Source organism: Peromyscus eremicus, chromosome 3 (assembly GCF_949786415.1).
Source record: "Peromyscus eremicus chromosome 3, PerEre_H2_v1, whole genome shotgun sequence".
In the NCBI taxonomy this organism is placed as follows: Eukaryota; Metazoa; Chordata; class Mammalia; order Rodentia; family Cricetidae; genus Peromyscus; species Peromyscus eremicus.
Window position 1 is genome coordinate 135,746,913 of NC_081418.1, and position 22,240 is coordinate 135,769,152.

The window sequence follows — 22,240 nt, forward strand, 5'->3', positions numbered from 1 at the left end:
GGTACACTGGCTGGAGCTGAGGTTCAGGTACACTGGCTGGAGCTGAGGTTCAGGTACACTGGCTGGAGCTGAGGTTCAGGCACACGGGCTGGAGCTGAGGTTCAGGCACACGGGCTGGAGCTGAGGTTCAGGTACACGGGCTGGAGCTGAGGTTCAGGCACACGGGCTGGAGCTGAGGAGGTTCAGGCACAGGCTGGAGCTGAGGAGGTTCAGGTACACTGGCTGGAGCTGAGGTTCAGGTACACTGGCTGGAGCTGAGGAGGTTCAGGCACACGGGCTGGAGCTGAGGTTCAGGCACACTGGCTGGAGCTGAGGTTCAGGCACAGGCACACAGGCTGGCTGGAGTTTCCTAGAGATGAGAATAGAGCGTAGAGTGTGTCCGACCAGCTATAAGACTTTAGTGACTCGGGGCCCCTGGCTGGAGAGGGCCAGAAAAGGGCTGCAGGTCTCTTAGAAGTTGGCCCGAATAATAGGTGTATGAGAACTCCTCAAGGGCACTGAAAGATGTTTCCTGCTCCATGGGTCCACTGCTGCCTCAGTGGGTCCATTGTTGCTCTGCCCTGGCTCCTTCCTTGCAGGTGTAGGGCTATCCAGGGCACCTACTGGCCTTGACACCCTGGGAAAGACCCTACAGTCCTGTGTCCCTGGGAGGTGCTCCACTCACCCTGGCTCACGGGATGCTTTCTTCTTGTCCCAGACTGCAGACTTGCTGGCCAGCTCTCATGGCCTCCAGGACAAAGTAGGGACAGAACAACAGTAGGTCAGTGGTGGAGAGCTTTGCCCAGCGGGCACCATGCCCTGGGTTTGAGCCCTACCATTGCATGTTGAGTACACACATGTGCTCATGAGATTATGACAGCTGTGACCTGTGTGTGTGTGTGGGGGGGGTAGGGGAGTTACCACTTACTTTTACTCCCATCAGCCAAAATAAATGTGGTGAGATAAGGCTGCAGATAAGGCTGTAAACAAAGCACAGGCCATTTCCACGAGCCACGGGGTCTTTTTCTCACTGCCTTAGATTCTGTGTCTTGAGAGTCCTGTCACCTGAACTTGTGGTGCCTCTCTTGTCTTTCTCACAGACATCCCTCTACTCCCTGGATCTCCACGACGGCTGAGTTCGAGGACAGTGGCCAGAGGAGGCCAGGGTCCCAAACAGTACCTCAAAGTGCCAAGTCCACGGGTCCCAGGTCAGAGGGATAGTTCTAGCCAGCACTCTAGCCAGGTCTCCAGGAGAGCGTGTTCCCGTGACAGCACTGTGAGTACATCCTGAGGGAGCTTCCCACCTGGCCATCCTGCCGTTTGAGGCTTGCGTGTGCTTACGTGAAAAGCCCTGGGTTTTTGGTCGAGCCCTTTAATCTCCTCTTTCTCCGAGCCAGGCACACTTTCCAGCAACCCTGGCTTTCCTCTTCAGGGAAGGGTCTGGAAATGAGAAGGGGAGAGGCAGATGATTCCTACCTGTTGGGCTGTAGGCTCCCAGGCTCAGTTCCCACAGGCCTGAGAAACCCCGTCTCCTCAGCTGTGGTGGCTCCGAGCCTCTCTCCTGTGCCTGGCATTTCATCTGGTTGCCCCGGTGACCTCTCAGGTGGCTGCTGAGGCAGCTGGGTATCAAACCAGTAATAAACAAGGAAACACCCAGAGGGAGGGAGGCAGGTCCCTGGCCTGCTCCGCCTCGCTCTCTTCCCTCCTCTTCTCTCTACCTCTCCAGTCTAGAGTGGAGGATAGGGGAGCCGTCATTGCTCCCTTTCTGTCACCAGCAGGGTCCTTTCTAGTGGCTGCGGAGGGGGGAGAAGAGGAGGATGTGGCTTTGTGAGGGGCAGCGTGTCCAGTGAATTCCTGTGGGTGGGAGAGGAGACTGGAAGTTGGTCCTTATTGTGATGGATCCAGAGCACCTGCCAGTAAGTATTCTGTGTGTGCTTACCAGAGTGTTCGCAGGCTCACGTGCAGTTCTGCAAGGAATGGCACATGTGTGGGTGTGCCATGGTGCACCTGGAGGGTTGTGCATTAGGTTGCCTTTGTGTGCCTGTGCGCATGGACGCCTTGACATGTGTGCAGAAGTGCTGAATCAGGGAGGTGTGAGTGGAGGGGACTGCCTGCAGGTGTTAGGTATGTGCTCATGAGCAGGAGTGCGCATGGGCTTCAGGGCTGGGGGCAGGCTGTGTGGCAAGGGTGTGCTGCTGTGTGTGCAGCCTCCCTGTCTCTCTCTGCCTCTCTGTCTCTGTTCCTCTGTCTCTGTCTTTCTGTCTCTCTCTGCCTTTGTATCTCTGTGTCTGTCTGTCTGTCTGTCTCTCTCTCTCTGTGTGTGTGTGTGTGTGTGTGTGTGTGTGTGTGTGTGTGTGTGTGTGTGTGGTATTGCATGCACTGGATACCAGAGTATGTGGGAAGGTATTGATAACCTGGCTACACATGTGTGTGGAGGGCTACATGTGACAGGCGGGCCTAGGCGGCAGATCCTTTCATTGGACAGGCAGGGCCTCTGGATCCAAGAGACTTGCCTCTTAGTTTGTCCCAGAGAACCAGGACATCCTCTTAGCCACCTTACTCATCTGATCTAACCTGTGTTCCTTTCTCTGGCCAGGTCATCAATAACTACCTGGACGCCAATGAAGCCCCGTCGGAAGCCCGTCTGAGCCGAATGCACTTCCATGACAACCAGAGGAAAGTTGACTATGTGCTTGCGTACCACTACCGGAAACGAGGAGCACACCAGGGGCATGGCTCCCCTGGACATTCACTGGCTGTTATCTCCAATGGGGAGACAGGCAAGGAGCGCCGTGCAGGAGGCCCCGGTGATGTCGAACTTGGGCCGCTGGATGCTCTGGAAGAGGAAAGGAGGGAGCAGCGAGATGAATTTGAACACAACCTGATGGCGGCTGGGCTGGAGCTGGAGAAGGACTTGGAGGTGAGGCTGACCAGGCTACAGGTCTCAGGGTGGGATGGGCCCCTGGTGGTCAGTGCTACCTCAAGAAAGCTTTGGCTTTGCTCTAGCAGACAGCTTATTTTTTCTTTTGTGTGAAGCAGATACTTTTGCCCAAGGCCTTGCAGGAGAGTCTTGGCATTGTGGTGACTTTGGCCAAGAGGTTCTATGCTGCTGTGGGGTGGCGGTGGTGTGCCATGCCCACTCCTGATCATGCACACACAAAGCACCTGACAGTCTGGTTAGAGACCGAAGGAAGGACAAGGCTGCCTGAAGGTCTGTGGCTTTCTCCAGAGTGGTTTCCTTGCGTGAAGACCTGATTTTCCTGTTGAACTTGGATCTAAGTTCCTCTGTGGGGATATAGGGTTCTTCTTCAGAAAGGGATGGGCTTTCTCAGAGCTCCCTGAGGAATCTGTCATGAGATACTTTAGGGAACTGAATGGGACACCATTGAATATATTTTTATAAATCTGTAAGTTTGTGTATGTGTGTGTGTATGTGTATGCACATCTGTATATCACCTCTGGTAAGCAGACTAAGGCAATCCATGGAAACCCACCCACCCATCCGCCCACCCAACTATCCATCCACCTACCCATCCACCCACCCATCTACCCACCCACTCAACTATCCATCCACCCACCCACCCAACTATCCATATATCTGCCTATCTGTAACACTCTGATCTTTTCAAAATATTCTGCCCTTACTATTTCTTCCAAATCTGTCTGTCTCTAATCTCCCCTGGCCTCCTCCTCTCCTCCATTCCAGGCCAGCCACCAGCCTACCCTTAGTTGTGGGTTGGTGTCACCCTGGCTTCGGCATGTTGACTTTGATGGAGCCCTCTCTTCCAGGGACCCTTGCTCAGACCCAGGCATGCTCATGCTCTCACTTCAGGTCTCTGATCTTTGCTCCTTCCCTGGCCACCCCCAATAAAATCTCATCATGCCTTTCACTCTCCATCCCTGGCCCCTGCTCTACGTTTCTCAATCCTGTTTAGTCCAGCACCGCTACCTACAGCAATGTGGTAGGTTTATCTTTTATCTGTGCCCCACCAACTCCATGACATAGGGACTTTGTTTCAGTTCCTGCTACATCCCCAGAACCTCGGATAGAATCTCTCTCACAGTAAGTGTCTAATAAGTACTGGTTGTGTAAATGGTTGGCCCTTTAGAGGAAACTTATTGAGCACCTCATGTATACAAGATATTATGCTAGGTGTTTTCATTTTCCCATCTAACACTGAAACCACAGTGTATTACCACAACCCAGCAAGGAGGTTGTTACTTTTCAAATAAGGAGCCTGAGTACTTATATGACTTTTTTTTTTTCTTTCCGAGACAAGGTTTCTCTGTGTAGTTTTGGTGCCTGTCCTGGATCTCGCTCTGTAGACCAGGCTGGCCTCAAACTCACAGAGATCTGCCTGGCTATGCCTCCTGAGTGCTGGGATTAAAGGCATGCGCCACCACCACCTGGCTTATTATGATTTTTATACTAATTTTTTTTCATGCAATGTTTTGATCATGTTTTTCCACTCCCCTAACTCCTCCCAGGTTCTCCTCACCTCCTTACCCACCCAACTTTATGTGCTCCCCCCAAAAACAACCGCCTACAACAATCAAACAGAAATCAAAACAAACAAAATACCAGTAAGATACAAAATGCCATAACAAAACAAAACGAAACAAAAAGTCTGCAAAGGCTGAGGAGTTTGTTTTGTGTTGGCCACCTACTCTTGAGCACCTGGCCTGCCTAGAGTGTGGTGGATATAGTTCCAGTGACACTGCATTGGAGGAGACTGATTTTCCCTCTGGCAGCAGGTATCAGCTGCAGATAGCTTCTTGGTTAGGGGTGGAAGCCCTGGACCACTTTCCCTTCTCAGTGCTGGGAACCCATCTGGCTTGAGCCTGTGCAGGTCCTGTGCATGCTGCCCCCGTCCCCAGAAGTTCATATGTGCATCAGTCCTGTTGCGTCTGGAAGACCGTTTCCTTGGACTCATCCATCACCTTTTACAATCTGTGCTTTGCCTCTTCCAAATAGGTCCCTGAACCTTGAAGGGAGGGGTTCGATGAAGGCATCACGTTTAGGACTAAGCTGTTTTAAAAAGTGACGTGCTTAAAGTTGGGAAGGTATTCTCATCCGAAATCTAATTTGTAAGATTTACATTAAGGCTGTCTTCATACTGGAAGGGGACCTCGGAGGACATCATTCCTTCTGTGTCCTGAGGTGGGATGCATGGCCCAGGCCCTGTGGTTCTGACTTACATGGCTCATCCAGACCCCATGTGGCAGGAGGTGTTCTTCTAGGTCACCTTCTCATCAGTAGGAGAGATTGTAACCTGTTGGATTACTTTGGGCCCCTTTACTGTGGACTACTGATTTTTGCTGTTTGAAACCCAAAGCTCATTTGGTCCTTCTGCTAGGAGTCACCTGAGCAGGTGTCTCCAAGGTCATGGCCATACAAGGAGCGACTTGCAGTCCATACAGCTGTCTCCGATGTCAGGGAGTAGAGGACTTGATTGGGAAACAGTTTAGGTCACCCTCAGGAGGGGCCCTCAGAAGGCTGATTAGGTGTGCTGGCCTCTCATGCATCTTTTACTAACTCAGGACCTTGGGCAGGTTGCTTGACCTCAAAGTCAGAGTTTCCTTGCCTGTAAACAGGAACGGTGCATCCTTCCCAGGGTTGGTAAAAAGATGGAACAAATCAAACAGATGAAGTAGCCCAAGCAGCACACTGCTGTTATTATTCAGAACTTCCACATGTAACAAGTGCAGATGCTTCATTAAAATTGAATTTCAGATCAACCGTTAGTAACTTTGCAGAATTTTTTAAAATATAGCTCAAATGTGCTTCGTGTGGTATTGGAAATAATGTATTTGACATTGATCTGAGTTCCACTGTGGCTGGCCTGGTCATTTATCACGGCCATCAGTGTATCTGCACAATCCTTGGTGCCCTCTACCCAGTGCTCCTGACCTAGGCTGAGAATCTAGAGGGCACAGAGACAGCTGAGTGACTGTTGTTAGATAGGGAGATGGGTCTTGTCCTAGATAGTTGTCTCTATGTACGACTCTCAAACCCTCTCCCTCCCAGCCCCATCCTGGCTGTAAGGTCCTGTGAACTCTTCTCCTCCCTGGACTCAGCCTCCCTGAACCTTCCTGCCATCCCACTCACGGCGCCATCATGGCCCACTCTCTTGTAAGATCCCTCTCTCTGATAAGTACTCCCAATTGGTGTTGGGCTTACACGGGGAAAAAGTTAACTGCCCTCCGCACCCATGGCACCCCGTTATCATTCTCATCATCTGCAAACACTCCCCTCAGCTGTCACTGCCTACTCTCTCCATAGGCAATCGTTCTAGTACATCATGGTTCTGCAAAATGTATGCAATTTTGTATTTTTTTCCGTTTTAAAAATAGACTATTATTTAGAACTGTTTTATCGTTATAGGAAAATTGGAAGTGGTATACAGAGCTCTGTGGTCCTACCCTGTGCCCGGCTTCCCCTGTTATTACTTTCTTATTAATGTGGCACTCTTGTTAAATTAATGAGTCAAGGTCGACACATTGTTATTAACTAAACTCCATGTTCTATTCGGATTTGTTTCTGACTGCCTGTCCTTTACTCTAGACTCCCCTTCTGGGCTATAACATTGTATTTCATCATCTTATTTCTTCAGGTTCCTTTTGGTGCTAACATTTTTTGGGGACTCTGCGCATTTTAAATTCACTTAAAATACACTTTTTACAGCTCCCTTTGGTTGCTTTTCTGTTTCAGCGCTGGAGTCCAGATCCTCCATGCTCTGCACGCATTCCAAAGGGTCCTTGGCAGTCACCACAGTTGACCATATCATCCCCCTCATAGAAAGGGACATTAGGATGCCTCTCACTCACTGCAGACTACCCCAACAGGACCAAGGGTAAATTGTCAGCCCCTGCAGGGCCAGCATTTCATCATGTTCTTGCCCCCCACGTTTTGCTGCTAAACTTTGGTAAGAGAGTCACCATGGAGCCTGTGGGCTTCTGAACAACTCCATGTCAAGGTTCTCAGCCTCTGCCTTTGAGCATGAGCCTGGAGGGTGGGTACTTCTTAGGAGAGGGGCCTTGTCGGAAATTGGCCAGCGGCGGTTTAAAGAGCAGGTGCACGGGTCCCACCTGCTTGATTGTTCTTCCTCTTCTGGGCTGGGTTGTCTTTTAGGCTCTGATTTCACTTTGACTTTAAGAGCAGTGAAATGGAAAAAAGGGTTTTTAATCAGATGCCCATTAAAGTTATTCATTTGGAAAAGAACTTTGTGTCCACCAGGCTCTGAATATGGCAGCATCCCTTTCTGTCCCTTTCTTTGGCCAGGATGGGGCTGCTGCACACCCCACAGGTGTTGCTTCAGTTTTTTGTTTTGTTTTGCTTTGAGTGTGAATTTTATTGGATTGACTCATCCATGCTCATCCTTCGAAGGCAATTCTGAGTGTTATCAGAGGGATAGGAGCTAGCCTGTGTGCTTCCGCCTGCTCGGCCAGCTGATGATATGTTAGGACCACCCTCGAAGATGCTTGTGGCTCCCAGAGGTACTTGCATCCTTGCCACTCACTGATATAACTGAGGACCACTCCAGATATACACGACTCTTCTAAATGGGAAGCCAAGTGCAGCAGTTTAGGAGTGCGCTCTGCCAGAACCAACTCCTCTAGTTCCGGTGGGCCTGTGGAGTAAGTTGGATAAGGTCTCTGTGGAAGTGCTAGGAGGTCCCACCTGCCCACCCATACCTTCCAAGCCTTCCACATTGGACTAAAGAGCCAGCAGGACAGAATGGAGACTAAGATGCATGGTGTCACTAGGGGCATTTGGGGAGGGGAGTCCCAGAGCCATGTGTGGTACGCAGTATGGGCAGATGCTGGGAGACTGTTTGGACACTTTCAGGCAAGACCTCACTGCATCCTTCAGGCCTTGACATCTCAAAGTCTGTGCAGGTATATCTTTGAAATAGGAGTGGAGGAGAAGGTATCTGTAGGGCGCCAGATGTCTCTGGATTGAGGAGGTTAGCTTTCCTGGGGTTTGGGTACCAGAGGACTGATTGCTGATGCTGACACTACTGAGCAAGTTCTATCATCATCAGCAGCTCTTTGAATGGTTTCTGGCAGAGTCAGACACTGGGTGGGCAGTGTGCTGACTAGGGGGGCCAGGAACCCTAGTTTCCTTCCAGGTGACAAGCTCTTCTCTCCCACACTTAGCATCAGGTGAGAACCATGAAGGGACTAAAACCCTTTTCTGCAGGGAGGAGACTCCTGTTTGAGCCACAGGACACATAATCATCTCCTGACTGTGGACCTGGGCATCTGACGGTGGATCCTGAGTGACTGCACTCCACCAAAGGGACAGGAAAGGGACATATGTGGTGTGTGAGGTCATGACCTCTCAATAGGGTCCATTTGGAGACAGGAGTGAAGGCAAGGGAATTGGAGTCTTTTTACTTTCTCAACACCAGTGACACAGTTCTTGACTTCTCCCATCTCCTTTTGAGAAAGACTCTTTTCTTAAACGACTGAATTATTGATTATTATTATGATTAATAACTGATTAAAACACTATTCCTTTGAAGGAATTGGAATTGGGTGACTTTGGGACATTCCCGATTGGATCTGTGGTCCCATGAAGCATGCTTTTGCTTGTGTCTTCACCAATGTCCTGTAGGTGGGGGCCACTCCCATTAAGGATTCATAGGGGCCAGGAGTTGAGATCTTGAGAAGTGAAGTAGGGGTGCTGTGTCTCTTTTTTTATATCAGGAGTATGTATTAATAGTTGCAGAGTGGTGAGCCCCGGAGCCTGGGCCTTTGGGTCTCCAGAGCGCTAGGCTACCTGGGTGAGCATCTCTCCCTTCCTGCTGCAGTCCTAGCCTTGAGGCGAGATGGTAAGGCCTGCCACAGCTGATTTTGCACTTCCAAAGCTCACGCCAAGCCAGCTTCTCCACTTAGGATTCCAGACCTTGCTTTGCTTTTCCTCCTGGGAAGGAAGGACTTCAAATCCTGAAAGTCTTGCTGTTTGGTTTCCTAAGGTGACCGTGTCCGGTGGAATCTTCCTGTAGCGGGTATGCGGCACGCGTCCACAGAGCAGTCAGCTCCTACTAGAGTAAGGGTGGTGGTATGCTTCTATGGGAATAGGGTCTTCAGAGCTTGACTAAATCCATTGGGAACTGAGTCTTTGGCCTCCTCAGGAGAAGGTGGGGTGTGTGTTCCCAGGAAGGGCCTGGCCAGTGCGAGGAAGTGCTGACGCAGGGTTTGGGGATGCTTCATCCCCTGTCCTGTCTTTGTGTGGCTGCTGTGCTCTGAGGAGTGTGAGGATCTCTCCCCGGTCTTGGATATGTTCCTCACTCCCACCCCAGAGCAGCACGCTGGAGCCTTGGGCTTCTCTCTCTCCTCTTTTCTACCCTGAGGGATGTTTAGGGACACAACAAGACAGCCCGGCATCCATCCCCTGGGACCATACAGCTGAGAGCAGAGCCACAGAAGGGTAGGTGGGACCGGATCTCAGTGGGCAGGCTGGGGTGGGGACCCAGAGGAAAGCAAAGATGGAGGTGAAGCCCCACCCCCACCCCAAGCCAGGTGTCTATTTCCTTATGATAAAAAAATGAGTAAAAATGGGCATTTGGTCTTCTCATCTAGTGCTCACCCTAGCAACCTCACTCCCAGTCCCTGGGGTAGTCTTTGGATCTTTACCTTCCCAGCTGTGGAGACAATACATTGTCAAGGATTTGAATGAGCAATGGGTCTAGGGAGAGCAGACAGAGGGGTCTGGGTGAGTTCTTTCTCCAGTCTCCTAATCTGCACCAACAGGCACCTCTAGTGGTCTGTTGGATCTCTCAAAAGCATTGGAAAGAGACTCCCAGGATCTAACTTGTCATATCCATTCTATAATCCCAGAGGGCACAAATTACACTTATCCTTGTGAAGGGCTCTGGCCTGGGGCACCCAGTCTTCTGGCTGTATGTCTGGCTTGTTTTCTGTTACCACATGCTATTCGGGAAGAAATGGGATCATAGAGCATTACAACTGTGAAGATTTGGGGTGATTTCTTTCAGTCACATTAGAGAGTAGCAAGTGTGTAGTTCGGGAGAGAATGTGGCTTGCAGCTCACAACACTAGTCAGTGTGAACTGACCACAGAGAACGTGTGCATGCACACATGGCAGGAATAGCTAACTTCCACCCTGGTCAGTCTGTTTCCATAGAAGCTAAGTTATCTTCCTGGGAGCCTGGAATCCTGCTGGTGCTCCAGGTATGATGGCACTAGGGGTTCACAGATGGGGCCCCAATAATGGGCTATTCTGGCTGCCAGGCATCCACACATCATTCCAGTTTCCTGTGGCCATTTCCCCATCTCTGTGGTGAAGAGGGAGTTGGGCAACGATCGGTCTCTTCCCTGCAGATCATTCCTTCTGCGGCATTACTGGGTGTTTTGGGCTCTGGGAGACACGTGCTGTGAAAGAAGTCCCCTTTCCGTTTGCCACTTGAGGGTCGAGGCTCATTCTCCATGCTTGTGCTGTTCCTCCAACTGCAGAGAAAAAAAGACAGCTGGGGGAGGAACTTGGTGGGCTCAGTCTTCGAACCCCTCTCTCTTGTTTCTCAACAGTGACGTTTCTGAAGCCCCTCATAAGCACTGGGTCCTGGGCTTGGTGACACAGGGGCTAATGAGACTCAGCTCCTACTTTCAAGGTGGGCCAGACTTAAAGAGAGAACCATACAGAAGCTCAGTAAAATGTGGAGTCTCAGAGCATGACGTGGGAACTCCTAACCCTGACTTAAGGCTCCTGGTTAAGCCACCTTCTCTGCCTCCATCCCAGGTAATGAGGCAGATATGAGTGGGCTGTGTCCCCATGCTTACCAAATCTTCAGGAAGGGTTCACCTGTAGTACGCCAAGATGTTGGTGTGGGCTGTGCACATTGGGACTAGTTACTTTTACTGCCACTCTGACCGAAAGCCTAATAGAAACACGCTTAAGGAGGAAAGATTAATTTGGTTCCTGGTCTCCGAGGGTTCCCTCCATGGTTACTTGTCTTCATATACTTGGGAAGAGCATCATGGTGGTGGGAGCATGTATCAGAGAATGTCTTCCCATGGCAGATAGGAAGCAGAGAGAAAGGCAAGCTGACACTGGGCTGGCTTTCTCCCTCCTTCCCTTTGTTATGTCTGGACCCCAAGCCTATGAGATGGAGCTGCCCACAGTCAGAGTATATCTCCCTATTCAGTTAATCCTTTCTGGGAGTCCCATCATAGACACCCACAGATGTGCCTCACCAATCCCTGAGGTGATTCTTAACGTAGTTGACAGCGAAGAGTAACCACCAAAGAGAGTTTAACTGTGTTTTGTGCACAGCAGAACCAATCAACCTCCCTTGACAGATGGTGAGTGGTTTTTTTTTTGGGGGGGGACACCTCAGTGTTAGTGTTCTTTCTGTGCAGAGAGAGCCTTCCTGCCACCACTGGTCTGCTATACCTGGTGACCCCTGGGGCCATCAGGATGCAGTAGGAGTTCTCCATTCTTGTAGATTTTGTGAGTGGAATTCAGGGTTAGAATCCAGAAACCCAGACGGCAGGAAACCAACCACACCACTTAACTGAAAGTTAGCATTCACTGCAATTAAAGTTACAGACAAATCCCTATGCTATTTATATGTTTCCACGACTTTGTCACTAATAGGAATGACCATAGTTTTTTTTTTTTTTTTTTCAAGACAGGGTTTCTCTGTGTAGTTTTGGTTCCTGGATATTGCTCTGTAGACCAGGCTGGCCTCGAACTCACAGAGATCCGCCTGGATCTGCCTCCCGAGTGCTGGGATTAAAGGCGTGCACCACCACTGCCTGGCTATGACCATAGTTTGTGTCACATCTTGGTCCTGGTGGGAATCTTTAAAATTTTTTTGCATTCATCTGTATGTAATTTTTTTGAGTTGTGATGTATTTTTGGCATGGTAAGTTTTATTTAATGTGTGGATATAGAAGTAAGTATGTTACTAATTTCACAAATTTATTTACACTTTAAAAATGTATGTGCATGGATGTACACGTCCTGTGATTGCAGGTGTGCAAGCATGTGTGTATGTGTGCATATGTGTGCCTATGAGGCCAGCTTTGGGCACTAGTCCTTGGGAGCCACCCACTTCATCTTTTGAGACAGCATCTCTCACTAGGACCTGGGGCTCACCAAGCAGGTTAGGCTGGCTGGCCAGTGAGCTCCAAGGATCTTTCTGCCTCTCCCACCCCCTGCCCCGTGTCAGGATTTCAGGTAGGTACTGCCACATCCTGCTTTCTCATGAGTGTTGAGAATCTTAATGCAGATAATCATTCTCATTGGGCGAGCACTTAACTGACCATATTCCCAGCCTGTTTGTACTTGAAAAGCCCCTTCCTAGAAACTTAGTCTTCTTGTCGTTATTATCCATTTATGAACACTCCAAGGATGAAATGTATTTCACTGGTATGCCTTGGGTTTCCATGCCTCAAAAAAGTTGACAAACCTTTGAATACCTTCCCCCAAACCTATACACCTATTAAGAGCCTTGCCTGCCTTGTGTGAAGGGAGGCCAGCTGGGGACACTTGCACCTTCTGCCTGGGGACTGACAGGCTTTAAAAGGTCCCAGGAAATCTTGTTTTGGGGCATGGCTTTTGGGACTTGTGAATTGGTCACTAGTGCAGCCGCTGTGCTTTGGAGGCAGGTGGTTAGTGCCACAGTCTGTTTGAGCCCAGTAAGGAGTGAGCAGGTGGCTGGGACATCTATTCCTGGGTCCTGCTCTCTCCTACTTACTGCTTCCTGGAGCTGATACTTCATGTGGGACAGGAAAAGGTTGATGACTCATCAATCATGGCTTCCCAAATTATGAGTCTGACAATACTGATTTTATACAGCTTGGGTTGAGGTAGTCTGTACTGAAATAAAAAATTCATGTGCTGGGATGTAGGTCAGTGGAGAGCGTTTGCCTAGCATGCCCCAAACCTTGAACTAGTACCACAGAAAGGGTTCCAAACTGAAGTAAAACTCGAGAATGCTTTCCTGGCCCACTGAGCAATTGCATGAGTACAGTAACTTTGTCAGTGTTTATTTTTGCTTATGTATCTTCTGTTAAACCCTTGGAAGCCATTACTCTCCTCACAATAGAGGAGGGCAGAAAATTGCAAGCGTATGCACAGAAAGTCACAGAGTTGGCTAGCCATATTTCATTTCACTGCTTAATCTAGGTTGTGCTTTTTGTGGTTCTGTGCTCCATGGATCTATCCACAAGGCTAGTCCGAGTCTGAATGTTGGAATTAAATATTCAGTGAGTTTACAGATCTTTGCAAAGTGTTTTGCAAAGAGAACTGGGTCCTGTGGGTCTTCAAGGCCCCTTCCTGTCCTACCATCCCCAAACCTACAACATCCAACTGTGCATTGTGTTTGGAAGGCTGACTCTTGTTTTAGGTGTGTGGATTAGTAGGTTTGAGTATAATGGTGGCCTTTCTTCAAAGGTGACAATGTATTTGTTTGTGGGCAGGTCACCAACAAAAGTCATAGCTCATCTTATGCACTCCCAGTCTTCCTTGGTCTGTGGATGATGAGTAGAAGGGGACACAAGATGGCAGTTATGGTGGGAATAAAGGCAGGGGCAGCTGGCAGGGCTGTATGCTGAGTTAGTGTCTACTAAAAAGGACAGATGCATGCTGGGGACCTGGGATGGTTACTGTTAACAAGCTACAGTCATCTAGTAAGATGGAACCTCAATTGAGTGGTTGCTTTTACAAGATTGATGTGTAGGCAAGTCTGGGGGGGCATTTTCTTGATTAATGCTTAATGTGGGATGAGGCAGCTCACTGTGGGCAGTGCCACCCCTAGACAGGTGGTCCTGGGTTGTATAAGAAGGGTAGCTGAGCAAGCCAAGGGGAGCAAGCCAGTGAGCAGCACTCCCTTATGGTCTCTGCCTTGAGTTCCTGTCCTGGCTTCCCTCGGCGACAGACAGTGATGTGGAAGTACAAGCCAAATAAACCCTTTCCTGCCCAAGTTGCCTTTGGCCCTGGGGTTTAATCCCAGAATAGAAATCAAACTAGGTGGGCAGAACTCCACCTTCAGTTCTCTGTCTTCACCTGCCCGGAAGCTCAGCTGAAGTCAGAGGGCTTGTGAATTTCTTAACAAGATTCAGGAGACTTACCATGTGGCCTTGGGGCTCACAGGGAACCCTGGGGGTCATTCTGATGTCACTGAATGTGAAACCAGTTTGGGGAATCATTGGCTTGGGTGGGGCCTCATCTGCTGCATTCTACTGTATTATGTTGGACTCTGTAGGGACTGGAGTCTGGGCCTGGACCAGGTGTTGATGGTGTTCTCTCTGCTGCATTGAGTTTCCATTTAGGAACCAATGATTTGCAGGAGTTGAGGGCTGAGGTCATGCTTCTGAGTCTCAGAGCTCTTCCAGTCTGGGATCTTCTGCTTGGTTCACCCACACGCTATGGGAGGCCTGATCTTTGTCAAGCCTCAGGGAGGGCCCGTGGCTTTTTGTATCATTTTGGGAATGTTCAGTCAGGAGGGGAGGAACATGACCAATATGCTGCTGTATTCTCTCCTCTGTCAGATGCAAGCACAGGAGCTCCCAAAGGTTTCAGGGTGGAAGCCATGGGCCCCTGAGAGCTTGTGTGGGCCTGCTGCTGGTTCTCTGTGTACACTACCCATGTGGGATTACAGTGTTGAGTATGTTACCATCTACTGCTTCCAGGATGCACTTTGTAGGTGGGAAGACAAGTCTAGAGTGGCCTGGGCCATAGCTTGTGAGCATGGGCTGCTTGTTAAATGATTAGATAATCAGGAGGTGACTTCTGTCCTCTTCCCTAGCAGGGTATCACCCTGGGATGAAATCTGGACGTAGAAAGTGAAGGGCCCGCTTCCATGACATGCAGCTTCCCTGATGTGCATCTTTGTCCAAGTTCTTGACCACACTGGCTCTGTCTCTTATTTGTGATCTGTAACCGACAGCTGCCCCTGGGGAAATACTTCATAAATTGTAAAGTATAATAAGACAGACACAAGTTGGCTCTCCCAGTGTCTTAGTTAGGGTTTCTACTGGTGTGATGAAACACTGTGGTCATCACTTGGGGAGGAAAGGGTTTATTTTGCTTACACTTTCACATTGCACTCCATGATGGAAGGAAATCAGGACAGGAACACAAGCAAGGGAACCTGGAGGCAGGAGCTGATGCAGAGGCAATGGAGGGGTACTGCTTACTGGCTTGCTCTTTATGGCTTGCTCAGTCTGCTTTCTTTTAGCACCCAGGACCACCAGCCCAGGTGTGACATCACCTACAATGGGCTGGGCCCTCCCCATCAATCATCAATCGTCAATCAAGAAAATCAAATCACCCCAGACTTGTGCACAGGCCATTCTGGTGGAGGTATTTTCTCAATTAGGCTCCGTCTTCCAAAACGGCTCAAGCTGGTGTCAAGTTGACATAAAACTAGCCAGCACACCCACCTTGCTCACTTTTGCACTTTTAATTCCTTGTGTGTTTCCCACCATATGAGCTGAGTTGAGCCTCTTTCCCATCTTCATTTTTAAAAAATAATTTTTAACTTTTATTTTTATTTTTGCGTGTGGGGGTGTTTTGCCTGCACATATGTCTGTGCAGCATGCTCATGCAGTGCCCTCAGAGACCAGAAGGACATTGAGCCCCCTGGGGTTGGAGTTACAGACATTTGTGAGCAGCCATGTTTGTGCTGCCAATCAAATCTGGGTCTTCTGGAAGAACGACCACTGCCCCTAACCACTGAGCCTTATCTCCAGCCCCTCTCCCCATCTTCTGAAGGAATGCAACTGTCTCAGGAGAGGCAGTGGACAGAGGACCTCTGGGGGCCTGGTGCATCCCTGAACAGCTTGCTCCCTAGTCCAAAGTGGCAGGGAGTTGGTGACTTGCATAAGTTGTGCCATCCAGGATCTGGACCTGAGCCTGAGCTTGGTGGCTGCAGGATCCTTCTGCTCCTGTCCTCTGTGTGTAGGATGGTGAAGGGTGGTCCTGCCTCCCAGAATCAGAAGTACTGGTTGTTTAGAAGGGCCCAGGAGTGCAGAACAGAGGCTCCATTCCTGGCTTCCTCTCTCTACAGACTGTCTCCTTTCCTATCAATTCTGGATGTGAGGTGGTGGGCTGGGGAGCAGTGAGGGTTCCTATATTGACTTTAAGTATCTAGGGGCTATGCTTATAGCCAGACTCAATCTGCATCAGGTTATTCCTGAGATGGATGGATGGATGGGACTGGAGCCAGAAGGCGGGGATGACAGGCAATCAGGGTTCCTGGAAAGCTAGGTTAGGATGATCCTAAGGTGGGATCAGTGCCTGGGCTGTGGAGGGTTGGGGCCAGTGGCATCTGGAGCTCTTGTGAGGGCACAGCCACACAGAGGGGCCAGTGTCGCATGCTAGCACATGGGAGCAGGACTGAGCTGAGCTTGTCCTTAGCCATCCTGCTTCTTTTTGCCCCTGGGTACCAGGAGGGATGGGGTGGAGCCAGGAGGTGCTTCTCCTAGGCACTCTCTGCTTTCCTCTTGAGGGGTCCTCCTTTCCCTTCAAGCATAGTTAATCCCTTTGTTCTGACTGCCCATGATGGTTCACTGTAGCCACCCTGCCGAAAAACCATGATCAAAGCAGCACCAGCAGGTAGGGCAGAGCCCCGGAAACCACACTATACTGGCTCTTCTGCAATAGCCCTCGCCCCAGATGGGACTGCCCCCTCCTTCCCTCACCCTGGCCTTCTTAAGCTGCTTACTTCAGAGCCCGATGATGTGTGTCAGCCAGTGGCTGTGTGGGATGGAGCACCTTGAGTGCAGAGGCCTCCCAGGCCCTGTGAGGAGGAGCATAGTTATGCAGGGAGCACCTTCTGGGAGGTCAGGGTTCAGTGAAAGAAAAAGGCTGGCGATTGGTCTGCACCACAAAGGGTGACCATGTAAACCTGCTGTTCCCTCCACATGGAGGCTAATTACACAGGGCAGATGCCTAATCTGCTCACCACCTCTTGCATTCTGGGTCATTCCAGCCTGCTGTGAGGATGCTCAGGGAAGGGAAGCTAATTCAGTCATTAATCCAAACCTAAGCCAGGCAGAATTACATGGATAGGCTAAGATCTCCTGGCCCCAAATGCACAGCATAATTCTCTCCAGCTATGGCTTATCCACATGACACTTTTACCCCTACCGGTAACTGCAAGGTTTCTGCACTGACCTTGTCTTCTCTCTGTCTCTCTCCATTCTCCCTTCCTCTCCACACACATCCGGTCTCACTATAACAACAGGAACTGAGAATGGTAGGGGAGGGTGGAGATTCCTAGAAGGAAGTTCTGATGAAAGGCTCTGTTCAACGCCAGATCCACTCTACCCCAGCTCAGTCTGTGAGTGATATGTGTTTGGATACATTGTATGGTGTCCCACACTCCCTTGGATACATTGTATGGTGTCTCACACTCCTTCGGATACATTGTATGGTGTTCCACACGCCTTTGGCTTTCTACAGAAACCTAATTGAGTGACTTTGAAGAAGCTGGTACATTGTATGGTGGGGAGCTTGCTCTTGGGCGAGGAGATGAATGGTGATAGGAGATGATATTCATCAACATATCTCAGGAGGATCCCGGGAAACCCTGGCATTTGCTGCTCTTCCAGCTCCTTAATCTTAGATCTGAAGTTTCTTCAAGTGCTTTTATTGTTCTTAACAGCTGAGATGACCTTGTGTAAGTCATGTCTCAACCAGAGCCCTGGCTGTGCCTCTTGTGGGCCAGGGAGGGGCTCTGACACCTGCTGGACTATTTAGAGGCCACCCACGACAGCTGCCCCTCCCTTCCATCCTAAAGCTGTCCAGATTAGGACCCCAGGTCTGGTGATTCATCATGAAGGGTCCCACAAGATGGTCCCCAGGAAGACGTCCCTTTTGCTGTAGAGTGCTGTGGATCCTTGGGCCCCTGAGAAGTTCTCCATCTTTGTGCTATAGTTTGATCTAGAAATCTAGATTGCCACATGGAACACCTGTTTCAAAATGTTTAACTGAATTACTGTTACAGTGACTGTCTTCTATTGTTTTAGTGAACACTCATGCTAATCTATTTGCCATTTAAAGCTTGAATTTGAAATTTCATTTTCATTTGAAGCAGGGCACCCTTCTAACTTCTGCTGTTGAGAGGATGCCTCCCCTCTATACACTAAGTACAATTTAGCTAATGAACCTTTTAAAGAAGAGAGCTTCTAAATTATCTCTTTTTGCTTACTCATGTAATAGCTCAAAACTCAAGAGGTAAGTTCTTCTTAAGGTCTGACCTAAATCCCTCTAGAGCAACTATATGGTGGCAAAGGCGCCAGTCAGATGGCATGTAGTTGATTGGCCCCACTGGGTTTAATGTACGTGAAGATTTGTCTCGGGAGCTTTAGTTTGAGGCTCCCATGTCCCAGGCAATGAAGCAATGAGAGGATTACAGGTCTGGGGAAGGAGTCTCATTGCCTTTAGATCGGAGCCCTTTCCTTAGCTCTGCTTCTGACTTGGGTCAGGTCACATGACTGACCCTAATACTTGAACTTGAGTGGTTTCTGTTGCTTTGGGTTCCTCCATCCACCATGTCCTGTGGTGTCAACCAACAGGTCAGTTGCTGGAGTTCTGCAGTCACAGCTGACGTTCATGACAAGTCTCAGGGTCATTTCGGCCACACCTCGTCTCCTGACCTTGTGCCAGGCTTCCAGACAGCTGCCATGGCCTCTGCTCTCTATAGTCTGACTTGGTCTCTTCTGCCATCCAGCTTGGGCTCCATCCTAGCCTCCCAGGAGCCCCAGAGCAGCTGCCTGGACCCACCCCTGTTCCTTCCCTGGTTCTCATTGGGGTATCACCTCCTTGCATCCAGTTCACAAATCCCCTGGCAATTTCTCTGTCACTGGATCACATTGCAAGCTCCTGTCCAAATGCTGGCTGGTTGCATCCCGTTCCAGGCATCCCCCTCCCACCTGAGTTATTTGTGTTTCTGATTATTTATCCCCAGATGCAATGGCCACATTTTTCCAGGTTGAATCCACTCAACATTACTTCCTGCCTGGGTTTGTTTGCTGACATCTCCAGGTCCCTTCTGCAACCACAGATGCAGCCGTGGAAATGTGGCTTCCCAGGACACCACGTGGGGCCAGGATGGGGACAGCCAGTGACCCTGCTGAGAGGTCCAGCCCCTCCAAAGTCAGAGTCCTCCCAGGAACATGTCTGAACTGATGAACAGAGAAAGCCATCCAATGCTCCCAGCAGGGGAGTGACCTAGACAGAGACCTGTCCCAGCTGTTTGCTGTTTGCTGGCTCTCGCCAGCAAGTGAGAACAAGGAGACTCCTTCCTGCCCCCTTGGCCTTGGCTCCTTCTGAGCACCATCGCCAGTTCTAATGAAATGCTCAGCAGATGAAGTGAACCAGTGCCAAAGAGGGGCGGGGCGGGGCTGTGTTGGCCATTTCCTTTCTGGATTCATGGCTGGGAAGGCACCACGTATGCCTCTTCTCGGATGGCAGGGGCCACAAGTCAAATGCAAAGGCTGAATGATAGGCTCCCCAATTTTTGTTAAAAGTGAGTTTATTTTAGACTCCCGGCCCCCATTTTATTTCACTGTAAATCCCAATGACTCAGAAAATCAGAGTTAGAAGGGACCTTTGAGAGTCTTTAAACCTCATCTTATTTTGCAGATGGAGGCGGTGGAGGTTCAGCAATGTACTCAGGTTCATGAAAGTGCTTCCTCCTGTCTCCTGACCGCTAGATGGGTGCTAAGCAAGACTTGGCAAGTTACGTCTCAAGGGAGGACGGGGGATAGGGAGCTTAGTAACAGATGCCTGATCAAACAGCCCGGTCTGCAAGGTGTTCTGGTTTCCTTTGCTTCTATATTTCTTCACTTTTACTCTGAACCAAAGTTAGGAAGCAAGGTTGGGTGCAGCGGTCCAGCCTGCTGCCGCGCTAGCTCGTAACTAACAAGGGTGAAATGGAGATCCAGATCTGTGATGCAGGGAGGGCCAGGTGGCGGTGGGGCTGGTTCAGTGGAAGAAGCCCTGCATCCTGTCCCTTCCCAGTTCCGTCTTCTTACCCACAGAGGCTTCTCAGCACGACACACATTGCTGGTGTGAAGGGTTCTTCAGAAGAGGTTGATGAATTTGGACTGGTTTTAAAATTCACCTGGGGAAATACACAGCTGCAGCCCGAAACAGACACACACACTGCGTTTCTCTGTTGTTCCCCTTCCATCCTGTCTCCATGATCTGGGAAAGTGCACACACCCCATCTGTGGAGCCACACGGAACTCGTGAATGCGCCGACTGAGCGCAGTGCAAAGAAAGAGGGATTAGCTGTCCCATGGATGGCAAGTTCCACGCCAAGCCAAGAGGCTGCATGGCTTCAAGCACACTTATCTGGGATTCCAGGAAGGTCTCTGCACCCTGGCCTGCAAAGCTCCTCCCAGAAATAAAGCTACTTCTCTCTAAGGACCTTCCTTATCCCCAGGGAAAAGGCAAAAAGAGGGACAAACATCTGTGGGTCACCTGAGTCCATGCCAGACTTATTTGATCAGAGCTGCTGTGAAGTAGCAATGTCTGTTGAATTATGGACCCATTTTATAGCAACCAAGGCTCCATCTCGACCTCTACCCTGCTTTCTTAGACTCTAGTGTGGGGGCTCAGACCCATAGCTTCAGGGACTCTGAATCTGGAGGTAGCTCACACTCTTATCTACTACCACCTCTGCTTTTCTTTCTTTTTTTAAAAGAATGATCAAAATTGAATACTATTTTATATTTGTGTATTATTATTATTGTTATTATTATTATTAAAACAATTGATCTTTGGAGATAGAGTCTCACTGTATCCTTGGCTGGCCTGCAACCCAGAGAAATGCCTGCTTCTGCCTCTCAAGTGCTTGGATTAACAGTGTGTGCCACCATGCCTGGCCCAAATCTTAATTCTTTTTTTTTTTTTTTTTTGGTTTTTTTTTTTGAGACAGGGTTTCTCTGTGTAGCTTTGCGCCTTTCCTGGAACTCGCTTTGTAGACCAGGCTGGCCTCAAACTCACAGAGATCCGCCTGGCTCTGCCTCCCAAGTGCTGGGATTAAAGGCATGCGCCACCACCGCCCGGCCAAATCTTAATTCTTATATGTATGACCCAAATGTGTCTATCACTAGTTTCCTCAAAAGAAACATACAACATATAATAGAATTGCATATGAATTCCCTAGATGTGTCATTGGGCTTGGTTAAAGCCCATGCACAGCTTTTTAGTGTTAGGGGCATCATTCAAATCACAACAATAAGTTCGTCATTTGTCCCCTTGAAGATCCCCTCATGAGGAACATTAGCAATCCTCAGGAATCAAGAAATGCAAATGTCTACTCTGAGGTCTTGATTACCAGTCCAGGGGAAGGGGAGGGGTACCAAGGAGCTGCCTGTGAATTTGAACTTGAGGAGCTGGCCCACTTCCTCAACCATTGCTTGGGCCCTGTAATCTCCCATGCTGTGTTCAGAATCACAGTCCACCCTTTCTAGGCCCTAATTCCCCACTGTGTCTCTTAAAGATGGGAAACAGTGTCGCAGGTGAATAGGAGTCAGGATTCTATTTCTATATTCTGTAGTCCATTGGCCCTTAGCACTGATCACTAGCAGAATCACAATGGGAACTCATTTGGAAACACCTCCCACAATCCCAGAGTATGGAGTGAGTGGGTGGGTACTCTAGGGATCCCAAAAGACACACTTTCCATAATCCCCTTACAGTAAATTTATAACAATTTTGAACAGAATAGACACTTGACCATCTCACCAGCTCCTTCACCGTGACACTTCCTGTAGATGTCTCATGCGCTGTAGTTATACAAGCCCAAAACCAAACACATGTACGGTGTTCACTGTCAACCATCACACATACATAAAGAAGTCGATAGAGGAGTGATGTGGCTTCCACATTGATTTTCCCCATTTCTGTGCTCATCCTTTATCCCCACTCTCTGTCCTGTTGGCGCTCCCTTCGGTGAAGGATGTTTCTCAGCAGTCCTTCAGATCAGCAGTCCTACCAGCTGTAAACGTCCTTCTTCTCAACCCCAGGAGACTTTATTTCTCTTCACTCCTGCATGATCTTTTTTACAGGATATAGAATTTGGAGCTGGCAGTCCTGTTATCTTGAATATTCCTCTTTTTATTTTTTTGACAGTGTCGTACATGTGCCAAATGTTTTGTGATCAAGTTCACCCCCATTTCCCTTTCTCATCTTCTTTCCATTCCCACTGCCCAGTGTCTTCCCAGCAGCTCCCCTTCCTATTTTTACATTTTTCTTGTCTCCCTTGTAGCC

The 22,240-nt window shown here is 49.4% G+C and overlaps 1 protein-coding gene across 3 annotated transcripts in view; it reads left to right on the forward strand.

Annotated features, from left to right (window-relative positions):
- The first annotated feature begins 1,084 nt into the window (after nt 1–1,084).
- The window catches only part of Ano2 (anoctamin 2), a 333,798-nt gene continuing 312,642 nt past the window's right edge, over nt 1,085–22,240 (forward strand). For 2 of the 3 annotated variants that reach the window (XM_059258638.1, XM_059258639.1), the window contains exons 1-2: nt 1,875–1,895; nt 2,576–2,899. In XM_059258638.1, coding sequence (XP_059114621.1) covers nt 1,875–1,895; nt 2,576–2,899 — 345 coding nt within the window. Of the gene's footprint in view, nt 1,256–1,874; nt 1,896–2,575; nt 2,900–22,240 lie in introns of those variants that run through there. The other variant, XM_059258640.1, reaches the window with a different exon arrangement.